The following is a 16529-nucleotide window of genomic DNA, read 5'->3' as shown; positions in this document are numbered from 1 at the left end:
ACACCATGCAGAGATTAGCAAGATGTTTCTTTTTAATAAGGTCTAATTCACTCTGTGAATATTTAAGCCGCGTCTGAGTTCCATGAGACTGAGCATGCAACTGCTTCAAATCAGTCTCCTTACGTTTGATCTTCATTAAGTCCTAGAAAAATATTACAATAGGAGAAGAGAAAAAGCATTTAAAATGAAATTCGATGTATTTGGAAATTATTTGTTTTTCAGGTTTGTTAACTATTTAAGGTTAGCCTCACTGACAATGGCCATGTTCAAAGTAAATGCTGATAGCATTGGTCATACTCAAGCGTCATTTTACATAGATTTATTTCTTAAAAGAAAGCACAGACTTGCAAATTGCTACTCTCCGCCCTGACCCCTCATTCCCCCTCCAATAACTAGAGGTTTGGAGAATTATTTTATATTGACACGTTTTGGTCTGTGCAAATATTTTCATGTTAGCAGAATGTATTGACTTTTTTGCTACAAGTTGTAGGGTACTTTAAACCGCAGGTTTTTTTCCTTGAAGGAATATATATTAACAACACTGTCCTTGTTCTCCACCTCTGTGGTACATGAACCAACCCACCAGCTGAAGACAGGGACCCACAGTACATTACTAAAAACTAGAAGAGTATAAACAATTATTATGTCCTGTTTACTGCTTATGGAAGTTTAGAGAATCACCTTCATCTCTCCCACTCTTAAATTAACTTAGACTTTATGCCTTTTGCAGTTAAGTGCTCTTTAAGAGGCCTACCTTTAATTCATTAATCAAGCTATCTCTTCTTTCTTTCATTTTGCTCATTTCTTTATCATCCCAACATCTGGCTTTAAATCTTAAATCGCTTGATCCTCCAGAAATCACTCCAGATTTCAAAAATAAAGTTCCATCAAGCGCCACTGTCTGCAAGTAAAAATTAGTAAGTAACTAAATAATTTCTTAACACAAAGCAGCCAAAATACACTGTGAACTAGTGTATCAAAATATCGCAGTTAAACAAGTGACAAACATATTCTTGTTGGACTCTGTATTCCAAACCCGCTAATATGAAATATACTAAGCCACAAAAAATCCTGCTGTTTATGGCATGGGTCACATTTTGTTATTATTACAACAGATCAGAAAAGGAAATGAAATCCTGTGATTTCCTTGTATTTAGGAAGTTTATAGGAGAATTCCTGTATGTTAGTAATTTAGGTTGTGGCGAGGTCAGTAGAGCAAAACAAGCAAGGTGATAATGGAAGGAAAACTCTACAGCTGGAAGAGTGAACACCTCATTTACAAACAGAAAACTTCAGTCTTAGTAAAGAACGTGTTTTTTTTTTTTTTTTTTTTGTAAGTCATCTCAATTTCAAGCAACCCAGATGCCATGCTCACCTTCAACTTAAAGCTGTTCTAACCAAGATTTTTAAAAGCTTTAGTAAGTGTATAAAAGTGCTCCACAGACAATGACAGAAATAGAGATATGGCTAAAAAGAAAAAAAACTGCAAGAGACAGAGAAGCTGTTTCATCTGTCTACAGTCTATATCTGCAACTGTCAGATTTTTAAAATAATTTTTGAAAGCATTTCTTCACAGAAAAGCTATCAAGATATTTGTATTTTTAAAATCAACTATTTTAAGAACAGGATTATCCATTTTTCCTCATCTTTCCTTTCATCAACAGAGGACTATGTCAAGAAATAAGTCTGAACGCTAACAATCTTTTCTGATTTGTCTCCTTTACCTACGAAATCATTTAAATGTACTACTGTAGAGAGAAAAATACAAGCATGTAAAATACCTGGCTATTTGTTTATGTGGGAATAGACTAGAGAGCACAGCATCATTTTATGTTTATCTGCAGTATTTTGTAGGATGTTTATAGAATAAATATTTAAATGGCATTAAATACCCAACACATAGAACAAAATTCAACTTCTTACTTTCAACCTCACTGGTCCATCAAATGCTATTTGTCTTGCTTCTTTAACTGTTTCACAGACCAAGCCATTCCCACTCACAAACTGAATTACTTTTTTCAGTGGAGCAAATGGAGTTTGTACAACATCCACCAGCATTTTAGCTCCTTTTATCTCTCTTAACTTCTCATTAATTGGCTTAACCTGTAAAGCAAATATGCAGTGTTTAAAATTCACGCTGTAATAGCAAACCATATCCGAATCTCAGTGGTCTGGGGACAGGATGTATAAATCAAAAGAATGGGTCACTCAGTCCCTACAAAAGTAGAAACAGATCTGTTTTTCACGTTTTGTGTACAAAACAGTCCCGAAACCTGCAAAGCCTCACTTTCAACAAGGCCCTGGTCCTCATGGGGGACTTCAACCAAGCAGCTGTCTGCTCAAGAGACAACACAGCAGGACATAAGCAATGTAGGAGGCTCCTGAAAATCACTGACAACTTCCTCACCCAAGTGACAGAGGAGTCTGTGAGGAGAGGTGCTCTGCTGGACCTCATACTCACCAACAAGGAGAGGCTCGCTGGAGATGTGAAGGATGAAGGCAACCTTGACTGCAGTGACCCTGCGATAGGAGAGTTCAGGATCCTAAGAGGAGAGAGTAGGGCAAAAAGCAAGATGATGACACTGGATGTCAAGAGAGCAGACTTTGGTCCCTTTAAGGATCTGCTTGGAAGAGTCCCATGGGACAAGGCCTTGAATGGAAGAGTGGCCCACAAATGCTGGTTAATTTCAAGGATCCCCTCCCTCCAGGAGAGGTCTATACCAACATACAGGAAGTAAAAATGGCAGGAAGGCTACAAGGAAGAAAAACAAAAAACAAACAAAAGAAGTATACAGAAGATGGAAGCATGGACGCAAGACCTGGTAGGAAAACAGAGGCACTGTGCAAGCATGCAAATTACAGTTAAGGAAGCCAAATTCTAAACAGAATTGAATATGGCCAGGGATGCCAAAGGAGGAGCTTCTGTAAGTGCATAGATGACAAAAGGAAGATGAGGAAAAACACATGCTTTCTGCTGAATGAGGCAGAGGACCTGGTGACAAAAGGTATGATAAAAGACCTCCTTCACCTCAGTCTATACTAGCAAGACCAACCTTCAGGAACACCAGGTCCCAGACACCAGGGGAAGGCTAAAACAAGGAAGACGTGCCCTTGGTGAAAGATCAGGTCAGTGAATGCTAAAGCAAACCAGAAATACAGAAGTCCATGGGCTCTGATGGGATGAATACACAAGAGCTGAGGGAACTGGCTAATGTAATTGCAAGGCCACTTTCAATAACGTTTGAACAATCATGGTAACTGGGAGAGATGCCTGAGGACTGCAGGAGAACAAACATCTTTCTCATCTTCAAAAGGGGCCAAGAAGGAGGACCCACAAAACTACAGGCCAAACAGCTTCATCTACAGCCCTGGGAAGGTGATGGAGCAACTAATTCTGGCATCCATTTCCAGGCATATGAACAAGAAAGTAACCAGGAGCAGTCAGCACAGACTCACCAGATAGCCCTCCACAATGAAACGACTGGTCTGGTGGATGAGGGAAGAGCAGTGGATACGGTCTGCCTGGACTTCAGTAAAGGCTTTTGACCCTGTCCTCGACACGATCCTCACAGACAAGCTGTTGACATATGAGCTGGATGAACATTCAGTGAGGTGCCCTGAAAACTGGCTGAACTGCCAGGCTCAACGTGGCAGAAGTCCAGCTGGAGGCCAGTAACAAGGTATGTATCCCAGGAGTCAGTACTGGGTCCAGTCCCGCTGAACATCTTCATTAATGACCTGGACAATGGGGCAGGGTGCACCCTCAGCACGTCTGCAAATGGCACAGAACTGGGAGGAGCGGCTGATAGACCAGAGGGTCATGCTGCCACCCAGACAGAGCTGGACAGGCTGGAGAACTACGCAGTGAAGATCTTCATGACATTCAGCTAAGGGAAATGCTAAGTCCTGCCCCTGGGGAGGAATAACCCCATGCTCCACGACACACTGATGGCTGACAAACTGGAAAGCAGCCCAGCAGAAAAGGACCATGGGGTCCTGGTAGACACCAAGTTTAATATGAGCCAGCAAAGTGCCTTTGCAACAAAGAAGGCTAATGGTATCCCAGACTCAACTGACAGCACTGTGGCCAGCAGGTCAAGGGAGATGATCCTTCTCCTCCCCTCAGCAGCGCTGTGGGAAGTACTGTGTCCAGGCCTGGTCTCCCCAGGACAAGAAAGACATGGAGCTACTGGAGTGCAGCAAAGGACTGCTAAGATGATTAAAGGGACTGGAACATTTCTCCTGTGAGGAAAGGCTGAGATACGTGGATCTGTTTAGCCTGGAAAAGAGAAGGCTCAAGGGGATCTCAACAGCATGTACAAATACCTGAAGAGACAGTACAAAAAACACAGAGGCAGGTTTCTGCACTGAGGTGCCCAGTGCCAGGACAAGAAACAGGCACAAACTGGAACACAGAAGGTTTCACCTGAACATTAGGAAGCCTTTCTGTGCTATGGGTCACAGAGCAATGGACTAAGCTGCCCAGAGAGGTTGTGGAGTCTCCCTCCTTGGAGGCATTCAAGAGCTGTCTGCACATAGTCCTGGGCAACGTGCCCTACATGGCCCTGCTTTGGCAGAGTGGTTGGACAACAACCTGTTGTTCACAAACAGTGATGGACTGGTGGGAGATGTAGTGGTTGGGAGCTGTCTTGGGCAGAGTGACCACGAAATGGTAGAGTCCTCTATTCTTGGCGAAGTCAGGAGGGGGACCAGTAAAACCACTGTATCGGACTTCCAGAGGGCTGACTTTGAGCTGTTCAGGACACTGGTTGGCAGAGTCCCTTGGGAGGCAGTTCTGAAGGGCAGAGGAGTCCAGGAAGGCTGGGAACTCCTCAAGAAGGAAATCTTAATGGCTCAGGAGTGGTCTGTCCCCACGTCCCCAAAGACGAGCTGGCACAGAAGAAGACTGGCCTGGCTGAACAGAGAGTTGTGGCTTGAGCTTCAGAGAAAAAAAGAGGGTTTATAATCTTTGGAGAAGAAGGCGTGCCACTCAGGAGGACTATAAGGATGTTGCGAGGCTGCGCAGGGACAAAATTAGAAAGGCCAAAGCTCATCTGGAGCTCAATCTGGCTACTGTCATTAAAGATAACAAAAAGTGTTTTTACAAATACATCAGCACAAAAAGGAGGACTAAGGAGAATCTCCATCCTTTACTGGATGCGGGGGAAAACTTAGTGATGAGAGACGAGGAAAAGGCTGAGGTGCTTAATGCCTTCTTTGCCTCAGTCTTTAGTGGCAAGACCAGTTGTTCTCTGGATACCCAGTACCCTGAGCTGGTGGAAGGGGATGGGGAGCAGAATGTGGCCCTCACAATCCACGAGGAAATGGTTGGTGACCTGCTACACCACTTAGATGTACGCAAGTCGATGGGGCCGGATGGGATCCACCTGAGGGTACTGAGAGAACTGGCGGAGGAGTTGGCCAAGCAGCTTTCCGTCATTTATCAGCAGTCCTGGCTATCAGGGGAGGTCCCAGTCGACTGGCAGCTAGCAAACGTGACACCCATCTACAAGAAGGGCTGGAGTGTAGACCCCGGGGAACTATAGGCCTGTTAGTCTGACCTCAGTGCCAGGGAAGTTCATGGAGCAGATTATCTTGAGTGTCATCGCAGAGCACTTGCAGGGCAAGCAGGCGATCAGGCCCAGTCAGCATGGGTTTATGAGAGGCAGGTCCTGCTTGACGAACCTGATCTCCTTCTATGACAAAGTGATACGCTTAGTGGATGAGGGAAAGGCTGTGGATGTGGTCTACCTTGACTTCAGTAAGGCTTTTGATACCATTTCCCACAACATTCTCCTCAAGAAACTGGCTGCTCGGGGCTTGGACTGGCATACACTTCGTTAGGTTAAAAACTGGCTGGATAGCCAGGCCCAAAGAGTCGTGGTAAATGGAGTTAAATCCAGTTGGAGGCCGGTCATTAGTGGAGTCCCTCAGGGCTCAGTACTGGGGCCAGTTCTCTTCAATATCTTTATCGATGATCTGGATGAGGGGATCGAGTGCACCCTCAGTAAGTTTGCAGACGACACCAAGTTAGATGCGTGTGTCGATCTGCTCGAGGGAAGGAAGGCTCTGCAGGAGGATCTGGATAGGCTGGACCAATGGGCTGAGGCCAACTGTATGAAGTTCAACAAGGCCAAGTGCCAGGTCCTGCATCTGGGGCGCAACAACCCCAAGCAGAGCTACAGGCTGAGAGATGAGTGGCTGGAAAGCTGCCTGGCAGAGAAGGACCTGGGAGTACTGGTTGATAGTCAGCTGAATATGAGCCAGCAGTGTGCTCAGGTGGCCAAGAAGGCCAACAGCATCCTGGCTTGTATAAGAAGCAGTGTGGCCAGCAGGGCTAGGGAAGTGATTGTGCCCCTGTACTCGGCTCTGGTGAGGCCACACCTCGAGTACTGTGTTCAGTTCTGGGCCCCTCACTACAAGAAGGACAGGGAGGTGCTCAAGTGAGTCCAGAGAAGGGCAATGAAGCTGGTGAGGGGTCTGGAGAACAAGTCTTATGGGGAGAGGCTGAGGGAGCTGGGATTGTTCAGCCTGGAGAAGAGGAGGCTCAGGGGAGACCTTATCGCTCTCTACAGGTACCTTAAAGGAGGCTGTAGCGAGGTGGGGGTTGGTCTATTCTCCCACGTGCCTGGTGACAGGATGAGTAGGAATGGGCTAAAGTTGCGCCAGGGGAGGTTTAGGTTGGATATTAGGAAGAACTTCTTTACCAAAAGGGTTGTTAGGCATTGGAATAGGCTGCCCAGGGAAGTGGTTGAGTCACCATCCCCGGAGGTCTTTAAAAGACGTTTAGATGTAGAACTTAGTGATATGGTTTAGTGGAGGACCTGTTAGTGTTAGGTCAGAGGTTGGACTAGGTGATCTTGGAGGTCTCTTCCAACCTAGACGGTTCTGTGATTCTGTGACAAGAACACCTGCAGAGGTCCGTTCCAACCTCAACTGGTCGGTGATACTATTTCCAAAGGCATAAAACATCTAAATATACAGACAGAAGAAGGGTCTGAATCTCAACAAGAGCATGTAATGTTTTGAGCTTTACAGTCGTTCTCAAACCATGTTTGCTTTGCTGTAGCACTTAAGCCTGTTTTAGTTATCTTAAAGGAGACAGTATCAAGATTTACAAGTGTATTAAGTTGCTGATGACAGGAAAAAGAAAAATGTACTTACATCAAGGTAATCCAAAGCAAGAAAAGTTTCGGGTTCAGCTCGTTCTTGTTTTAGGAACCGAATGCAATCTCTTGCTGTTTTTTCCGTGGCAACAACAATAGCAGTCATATATTTGCTGAACACTTTGGTAACAGCAAGCTGGTATTTTTTATGAATAGGGTGGCACAAGTCAAGCAGTCTTCCAAACTGAACATAAAAAATATGGAGAAATAAAAATGTAACTTTAGATATCTAGTAACATTTCTGCATACAAGAAGTATGCAGAAGTAGCAAGAGGAAAGTGTTACATGTTTAACAGCTGCATTCTTTTACAACTGCTGTATGTCAGAAAAATAATAATTGTAGTAGTCATCAGTCCAAATGGCAAAGTATGACTTCAAAATCTGAAGACGTTTAATTTCTTCCCCTAAGGTGACAGTTACATACATCTTATTGCATTACTTGCCATCTTTAGCATGTACTTTTAGAAGTACAACAGAGCGACAATAGTAAAATTGGCTAAGCATCTTTTGTGGCTGGAATGAAAGTGCCTAATACAGTAAGATCTTTGACTGTTAAGATCCTAAATAAATAGAACGGCTAACTGGAAAATGACAGCAAGAAAGACTAAACTGCCTACTGCAGTTTCAACTCAAAAAAGAAGTAACTGCTTATATTAGTAGCATGAAAAAGAGTCAAAACCGCTTTTCTTGTACTGAGTTGTCCAAATAATTAAGCCTTTTTTGCCTTATATTGAGGTATCACCTCCAGAGACAAAATTAATTCCAAGTGCATACTAACTCCACAGAATGACAGTAAATCTAAATAACAATAACCAGATTATTTGCCACAGATCAAAACATATTAAAAGAAGTATGATCAGATAATCACTGTGATGCAATAAACAGCCACTTACCACCAAAAACCAGTTATAAATTCTAACTATTAAGTTCTGCAATACACTCACTTTTGCTCTCTTTCAACAGCTGTTCCCACCCATGAGAACTCTCAACTACAAGAACTTCAGTTCTCTGCTGTGTATGTTCCCTAAAGATCTTTAGTTCTGTTCCTGTAATTTTAGTTACAGTTGAACTTTCCCTGAAAAATTAAAGCCACTCACTAATGCACATTCTGAACATTATAATCTCTAATTTTATTGAAGAACAATTTTCCTGCTTGTTCACATACAGCTACTGGTCTTCTCCTGCATTTCCATGATTTTATGCCTATCAGCAAATGAGAACAGGAAGACTGGTAAGGAGCTGTATGTGATAGGTCATCCACAGCATTATCTGATGCCATAGTATAAGTAACGTAAGTTACAGCAGATCAAATTGTAGCCTACTATGATCTGCTCTTTTACCCTCCTCCTGGTAAATCCTTTCAATTTTCTGAAACAAAAAGAATAATTGCAAGGATAACACCCAACACCATAAACGTATTTGTTTAGTTTCCTCGTTTTCCTTGCAGTTTCATCAACTTGGATGTTTCTGTCTGCAACTCGGACATGTGATGTTTCAGACACTTGAAACTATACAGAGGCATTTGAGTCCAGGTGTAATGCCAGACTTCTATGGGAATAAATAATGGCAGCCTAACAATCTGTAAAAACAGTAACCTTGCCAATCAGAACTACCAGTGTAGGAATGACATTCTGAAAATTAAATTGTAAAAACTGTAGTAAGCTGCAAAATTCTCTATGTTAATCAGACAAAACTATGAGAAGTGCCATGTGGCATTTACACAGCAGGACTCAGATTGCTGGGTGGCTATTCCAGTACCTGGAATGTTCACAGACCATTAAAAAACTATTTCCAGAACAGAAACTTTAACACGGATTTAAGAACTAAACGTTTTGAAGCAGTAAGGCATTTCCAATTTTTTTTTTTCCTATGAAATCCAAAAGACCAACACCAAAATTTCCTCTAGTTCTGACTGAGGACTTAGTGGACTATCAGATGAAACCTGTCATGACCTTTCATCCTGAGACTTTAATTTGGACTGCGTTCAGTAATCTAGAATTAATACATCAGAGGAAGCAGCTCAAAACAACTCTGCTGCCTCATATGCTGTTGTTTTAAGTTATCCACTTTTTATTTCCAAAGCCATTGCATTGGTGAGTACTCTTTAAGTCTGCAGCTCCTGAAGGAAAATGACAGAGAACACCCAGGACACCAGCTCTCCCCTAGGCCAGCAAGGTATCACCAGTATGGTCCAATTCTTGTCATATAGGGATACAGTGCAAAGAGAAAGCAAAAGGAGATATGCAATCATTCTGATTCTTTTTGAACATCTTGTGAGCATGTATTATAAAAATCTGAAGCATCAGACACTTGCCACATGCTGAGGTTCTGTCAAAGACAAAGAAGCAGAGCATAACTGAGAAAAAAAAATACTTATGTTCTTATGGCTGCACTAGGAAGCAGAGATGTCAACTTCTAAATATATTTTTTTTCAAAATGGAATTCCCAGCTTGTTAATCTCAAATGAGTATGCATACCAAAAAGGACTGACTATACTAAGGTATACTCAGGGAGCAACTTCAGTTGATTAGATTTATTAAAGGAGTTCTTACTTGGAGTTGTTTACAGTGTCTGAATGTTTTACGAGGTATGTCTACACCACTTCTATAGGTACTTTTAAAGATAATTATTCTATCAATTTTGGTAAATATCTTGAGATCTTGCGATAACTCAGAATTAATACACAAAACACTGACATTATTGGTGGGTGATTTAAGTAAAGCATGGTATTTGATAAGCAAAGACAAACCATTTGGGAACAGAAGTCTGGAGTATTGGGAACAATTTGGGAAAAAAATGGGAACAAATGCACCTGGAGTATTCTTCCTGGGATAAATGCGCTTACAGCTGATCTTCCCATTCATTTGTTCAAAGTAAGCAAGTTTTAGTATAGACAATTACAGTTTAGAATAGGAAAAAAAAGAATAAATCGCACTCCATAAAAAGCACACAAGCGATCAAAACTTTTTTTTCTTGATGCAAGTAGTAGTCTGTTACTGGAATCTGTGAAAAATAATGACAGCAAATGCTACTATTCTTTCAGTAGTACTACTTTGCCACGTGCACTTAAGCAGGCCTGAAGCTTAACATAACATACAACAGAGTCCACTTTAACTCTAACTGCTTACACAGTCTAAAGCAGAACTCTCAGTTCTGAATTATGAAATAAGGCATTTAAGTGAGGTCATTCAATTACCACAGAATCTGGATACAGTCTTCTGAGACTTTCCAGGATCTCTGCTCTCATTTGCAGACGTTTTCCTTCGTGGTAATCAATCTTGGCATTTTGCAGTTCACCAACTATTTTGTTCAATTCTTCATTCACTTCAGCCATTCGTATTGTTGAATTTTCTATTTCCTTAGTAAGCGTTTCTTTCTGGTGTTTTTTCTCTGCCAATGACTCACTTTGAACCAAAGCAAAGAGAGGAAAGCAATTTACTGTTTCATTTATACAAGCTTTTGGCTTATGAAATTAAAATCATTCTATGGCCACAGACTACAAAACAATCATTAAAGTCTTTTAGAATCTGTAAGAAGTCACTTACTGAGTTGCATTCTATAGCACAAGCTATTGCCAAGGTTTCCAAATTGAGTTCGTGTGAATTTATGACTGTAATATGAAATCCCATTATTAAATTAATAATAACCATTAATAAAAGGTCTGATATTGTAAAACTATGAAGGACTGAAAATTCTCATTCAAATCTGTGATTCACTTCATGCCCTTGCAAAGTCATTAAGGCTTTTCTAAACTCCACTACACACTACTTAACTAGAATAATTTTGCATCACACTCGCAATGGGTTTGCTGCTCTGTCCGGAGCAGAACTTTGTTCAGTGCACACACAGCACTGCTAAGCCAAAGTGCACAATACAGATGCATAAGAAGACAGGTTGGGAAGAAATCTCTGAAGGTATCTATTCTGACCTCCTGCAGAAAACAGGGCTAACATCAAAGCTAGATCAGGTTGCTCAATGTAGGGCTTATGTACTTTATTTCACAAAGAGTGAAAATCAGGTAGAAAACAAAGAGAGAACGAGAACTGAGCTGTGCTCCTAACTGTGTCAATATTAACTTGTTTCTAGAGCAGCGCAACTACAACACTGCCCTATTCTCTTCTCTCAGAATTTGTACACTAATAGCCCCAAACCCTACATGTAGTGATGTAATTTGCACACATACAAGAAATTAGAAGCGATTATAGTAACGTTTCAAACAACATATGGTGTCATCATATTTCCTACTTAATTTGACAGCTAAAGTTACAGAAATATTAATACCACAGCAGAAGAATTTGAAAATACGTAACATACAAGAAATCTAATTAGCTTTTACTTTTTTAAACATACGTGCATATCTTGGTATACTCTTCCAACTTCTCCATTCGTCTTTTATGCTCTCCTATCCGTTCCACAGTCTGTTTAATGTTTTCCTAAGAAATCACAAATAGAATGTGTTAAGAACCAAATGATTTTTTTTATTATTATTTTTTTTTTACAGCAATATATAAAGCTCTTAATTCCAAGCAAGTACTGAGAAGCGTTTTTTCTTCCTTGTAAGCATTTCATGCTGACGCAGCAGCATCTCTTTTCAATAGCAGATTAAACTGCACTGTGAATAGCAAAAATAATTTTACCTTGTGGAGGACATTACTGTATTTTTCATGTTTGGCAATAGTTCAGAGAAAGCCTCTTCAGCACAAAGAATCACGACACCATCAATGAAATAATTTTACACTGAGTGTTACTAAATTACAGGTGTTAAAGCAAAAAAGGTGCTTTGCAGAAGATTAATAGAAGCTTTTTCCTAAGAAGGACAAATGAAGTTGACATGGACATTCCAAGCCAAAACAAAAACATTGTACTAGCAAAACCAAACCAACATTGAAACAAGCCTTTTCAACTATTCAAACTGAATAAAAACACAAACTGCATGAAGTGAAAGAAAAAAAAACTTACACATTTTATTAAGTTTTAACTTCCAAAATCCTTGTGACCTATTGTTTTGTTTCAAAGCACATTATGTATCTCTGTCATCTCTAATTTTAAATCTATTGGTCTCCTTCTGCTCCTTTTTATCTTTTAAGGACGTAACATTTTCTAGCAATGCACACTAATGATATTTTGATATCTATATTTAAAGGAGGTAAGAGGATTGTTACGCAAAAATAGAAACGCACAAAGTTCCAATTTATTTTAAATGGAATTTCATATACATACAGATGAGTAATACCAACTCTGAATGGTAAGACATACATTTTATGACCTCTCAGCATCCCTTATCTCCTTTTCAACACTAAAATGGAATTTGTGGTGTTTCAAAAGCACAAGGAATGGAATTTATTTCACTTTTAGTTAGTAAATAGTTTCTTCTGGTACCTAGTGCTTCAATGAAAAAAGCATCCTATCAACAGCAAACGGATGTACAAGCATTAACTTAAATATTATGGCAAGAATGACTTTACACCCTCACAGCTATCATGTAAAATGTAGACTTTTCTATACAAGCAAATTTACGTTTAGAACAATTAGATGTAAGGACCTCTAGAAATGCTAACATCCCATCTGATGGATTTTTGAGTTTTCTGAATTCTGAGTAACTGTAAAATGCTAGAGCCAGTGTTCACAAAAACAAATCCTCAGCATGGGCCCATGCAACTATTCTCTGAACAAATATACAAGTCATTTTGCTAAACTTGTTGCAATATGAAAACTAGACGAACACTTACAATCGATCGCCTTTGCTAAGGATTTGCATTAAAGCACTTTACACATTTATATAGACATTTAAACCAGAGGCACAGGTACAGAAACAGAACATTTTTCTCTTTAAACGTAATTCTAGCTTGATACAAGTACCTCAACTTCTTTTTTCTTTCTCCTATTAAGTTTCATCCTTTCTTGATCCGCTTTTTGCTCCCACCGAAGTTTTTCTAGCTGCTGGGTTAGTGTAGCCACTTTCCTTCTTGCTATTTCCTTTAGCTCTTTATAGTGCTCCAACTGGGCAAATAAAAAAAAAAAAAATCACACCACTGAAAATAGGATGGCTCATGGTTTTATATCCTCAGTTAGTAATTACCTACCTTATAAAAAAATTACAAAAACCACACAATTTTTAGTCATTCCAGCTATTAATTCCATTATCAGCAATTATATTAAAGGAAGATTCAATACAAAGCTTAAACTTAAATCAGACCACGGACAACAAATATTTAAACTTAAAACAATTCTTGTCTTCCAGGAAAGTTTAAGTTGACAGTACTGTACAGTGAATGTTAAGACAAAAGTCTTTGCACAGTCCAAAATTTGTGCAGATTTATTATAACACCATTCTTATTACAACATTTCTACATTATCAAATATATACTTCTAAAGGTTAACATATGAAACAACACTTTAAGTAATGCTGCAAAGTTACAACTAATTTGACAAGCGTGTCTAAAGTGCAGAATAAGAAGATCCACATGCTAAATAAGCAATCCCTCAGGTTCTCCATTAATTGATCAGAAAATATTTTAAGGAAGAGACAGCGGAGAAGAGAAGCTAGTACTTGGTTTTAGAAGGGTTTTGTCAACAAATAGTTGCAAAGATAGTTTTTTAAAAATGTGAATTTACTGTAAAGTGATACAGTACTTTCCTTCTAAAACTTGAAATAAGCTCACTTGTGAGTATCTCAGTTTTAGATTCTGACCCACAGTAAATGGGATTACAATATGATCGTTTGCATTTTTGTTTTCATTTCCCAAACTGAAAACAGATTTCAGCAATACTTAATTTCTCAAAATGGATCCCCTCAGCCCAAGACCCTACAAAATATTTTCTCTCCTACCCTCCCATACTGTACTTTCTGGATTTCCATGAAGAAAGATAAACAGCAACGCCAACCAACCAACCCCAAACAGATAAAATAACCTAACTATAGATAATTACATGCAGCTATAACCCTAACCCACAGAGGCAAGTCCCTGCCTACAACCCTTCTGAAAGTTTCCATCAAACTCTTCTCAATTCCTTGTTCACTTGAAATTCATTGCTTCTTCCAATAAAATACCTTCTCATATTTCTTAGAAGATGGACTACACACCCTGAGATGTGTACCACGTCTAATCTCAGAACAGTATGTTTCTAAAATTTAGATTTATTTCCTAGAACTGTTCCCTGCTTGGAACTTCTGGGAAATCTGCCTGTTTTTTCCCCTTCTCCCAGAAAGGAGACAGCCCACTACCCCAAAAGGCTGCAGCATCATTTCTATTTATCTGATTAAAGAGTCCCTGAATAAAAGCTAAAATCTTGTTTTTGCTTGAACTCAACAGCAAGAGCATTAGAAATCACAGATTTATCAGTGTGGATTTCAGACTTCACTAGTAAACAATACTTTGGCTTTGTTCTCCCAATTCACCTGACTTTCTCTCAGCTCAATATCTGCTGCTCTCTGCAGTATCTCCTCTTTAGTTTTCTTCTCAAATTCTCTCCACGCCTTCTCCGTTTCATACAGTTCTATCTCTAGGTCTTTCATATTCTGCTTTTCCTTATCACAGTATTTCTCCTTGTCCCTCAGAGATTTTTTAGACATTTCTACTTTCTTGATTTGGTAGGAAGTGTTTTCTTTTGCTTTTATATAGAGGGCTCTATGCTGAACCAGTGACACTTGAAGAGTCCTAAAGGAACAAAAAACAAAACCACCCCCTCAAACAAACATACAAACCAACAACGGTTGCCAGCTGCAAGGCTACATACCCACAGATTATTATTTTTTTTAATTTATTTTAATATCCATGGAAAATATAAGTGTAAGAAGAGAAGTATAACAGTCTAAAATATCATGGCAAACACATTAAACTATTTCTATAATGAAATTACTGAAAACATTGGGAAGGACGGTATGAGCCCAATAGCTAGTTATTACTTTAACTGCTACGAACTGACTTCCATAATAGCATGGGGATACCACACTACCTGCTTCAGCAGGAAATGCCTGCCTTCCAAGCAATTCCCTTAAAGACTATGCTTTAACTATCAGAGAACTTGATTGGAAAACTTACTTAATTTCTCCTTCCATGTGCTGTTGGTCTCTATTTAGTACACCAAGCACTTTTTTCTTGGCTCTAAATTCATCTTCTGCTGTAGCAAGGGAATCTTTCTTGATACTAGCCTCCATATTCTTTTCATCCAAACTTTTTTTCAGAAAGTCAATGTTTTTTTCATTGTGATAAAGCTGGAAAAGCTGTAGCTGTATCCTGTTTTCATGTATTTCCTTGATGAGCATCTGGTAATGATCTGCCTACCAACATTAAGATTTTATTTTTAGTTCAAAACAAGATTTTAAAATAACTAGGAGTCTAATTTCAAGTCCAAAGTGGTATCGGCTGACATACCAACAGCTATAACTCCAGTAACGTGCACTAATCAAAACTCAGATACCTAAGTCAACCCTTAAGTTAATTACCCTGGCAAATCTACCCTTTAAATTATCAAGTTTTTATAAGAATATACTTGCAAGTACAGAAAAATACATATATTATTGCATACTGAAAAAATACTGTATGAATAAAGTGCATTTTAAAAGACATATCTAAATTCCTAAATGATGCAAAGTTACGCACAAAAAAGTAGGAAATTTGAGTTACCTCCTCTTTTTCCATCTTTGCTTGTTTGCGTTCTGCTGCAACACTTTTTTTCTTGTTATAATTAAAGTGTGCATCCTCTTCTGCTTGCTCCATTTTTTTCTTTTTTCTTTCATATTCCTCAGCATATTGCCATGAATTACTGATTTGTTCAAAAAGTTGAGTTCTTTCCTTTGGCTTCTTCATTGCAATCAATTCTACTGTTCCCTACAACAAAATCGAAAAACGAACAAATAACCAAACAACCTGCAGATTATTATGCTGTATAATGTGAATTTCTTCTCTGCAAGTATATGATGATTTATCTCCTGATACTTCAATGGTCAGCATAATTATAAGTATGTACTTTTAGATTCAAACCCAAAGAAAAGTACAGAAACAAAAGGACTATGACCTAGCCACCTCATCTGATTACATAATTTTATAATACCAGAAACTGACAGGGAAAAACACCTTCAAACAAAATCTACCTAAACAAATCAGTGAGCAGTATCAGAAAGACAAAATTAAATCTCATTAGTCTCTTTAAAGGAACTGAAAGTAATTTTAATGAAAAATAAGCTAACAAGAAAGATTTCAAGTAAAAACAGTTTCAAAAGCTTAACAGCTGAAGTCAGTGCACTAGAAAATTCTGTAACTTCCAAAGTTAACGGGTGCACAATTTTTATCCATACATTAGCTACTCAAATCTTTGCTGACCTGAAGGAATTTCAGTAAACTGTATGATTTACTTATTTTT

At 39.3% G+C, this 16529-nt stretch overlaps 1 protein-coding gene across 10 annotated transcripts in view; it reads right to left on the bottom strand.

Moving 5' to 3' along the window:
- Nucleotides 1-16529, bottom strand: part of SMC1B (structural maintenance of chromosomes 1B) — a 37557-nt gene that overhangs the window by 17690 nt on the left and 3338 nt on the right. For 8 of the 10 annotated variants that reach the window (XR_010832614.1, XM_066999992.1, XM_013184681.3 and 5 more), the window contains 10 exons: nucleotides 15794-15997; nucleotides 15209-15447; nucleotides 14566-14824; nucleotides 13026-13166; nucleotides 11517-11599; nucleotides 10363-10570; nucleotides 7165-7350; nucleotides 1924-2103; nucleotides 755-901; nucleotides 5-142 (listed from right to left, as the gene is read on the bottom strand). Coding sequence is in view for 9 of the 10 variants with exons in the window: in XM_066999992.1 (XP_066856093.1) it covers nucleotides 5-142; nucleotides 755-901; nucleotides 1924-2103; nucleotides 7165-7350; nucleotides 10363-10570; nucleotides 11517-11599; nucleotides 13026-13166; nucleotides 14566-14824; nucleotides 15209-15447; nucleotides 15794-15997 (1785 nt within the window). In the remaining variant the exon portion in view is untranslated. The remainder of the gene's footprint in view (nucleotides 1-4; nucleotides 143-754; nucleotides 902-1923; nucleotides 2104-7164; nucleotides 7351-10362; nucleotides 10571-11516; nucleotides 11600-13025; nucleotides 13167-14565; nucleotides 14825-15208; nucleotides 15448-15793; nucleotides 15998-16529) is intronic. The other 2 variants (XM_066999995.1, XM_067000002.1) reach the window with 2 other exon arrangements.

This window comes from Anser cygnoides, chromosome 1 (genome assembly GCF_040182565.1).
Source record: "Anser cygnoides isolate HZ-2024a breed goose chromosome 1, Taihu_goose_T2T_genome, whole genome shotgun sequence".
NCBI classification, from domain to species: domain Eukaryota; kingdom Metazoa; phylum Chordata; class Aves; order Anseriformes; family Anatidae; genus Anser; species Anser cygnoides.
The sequence above is the reverse complement of the archived record's forward strand: the minus strand, read 5'-3'. Positions and strand labels throughout refer to the sequence as shown.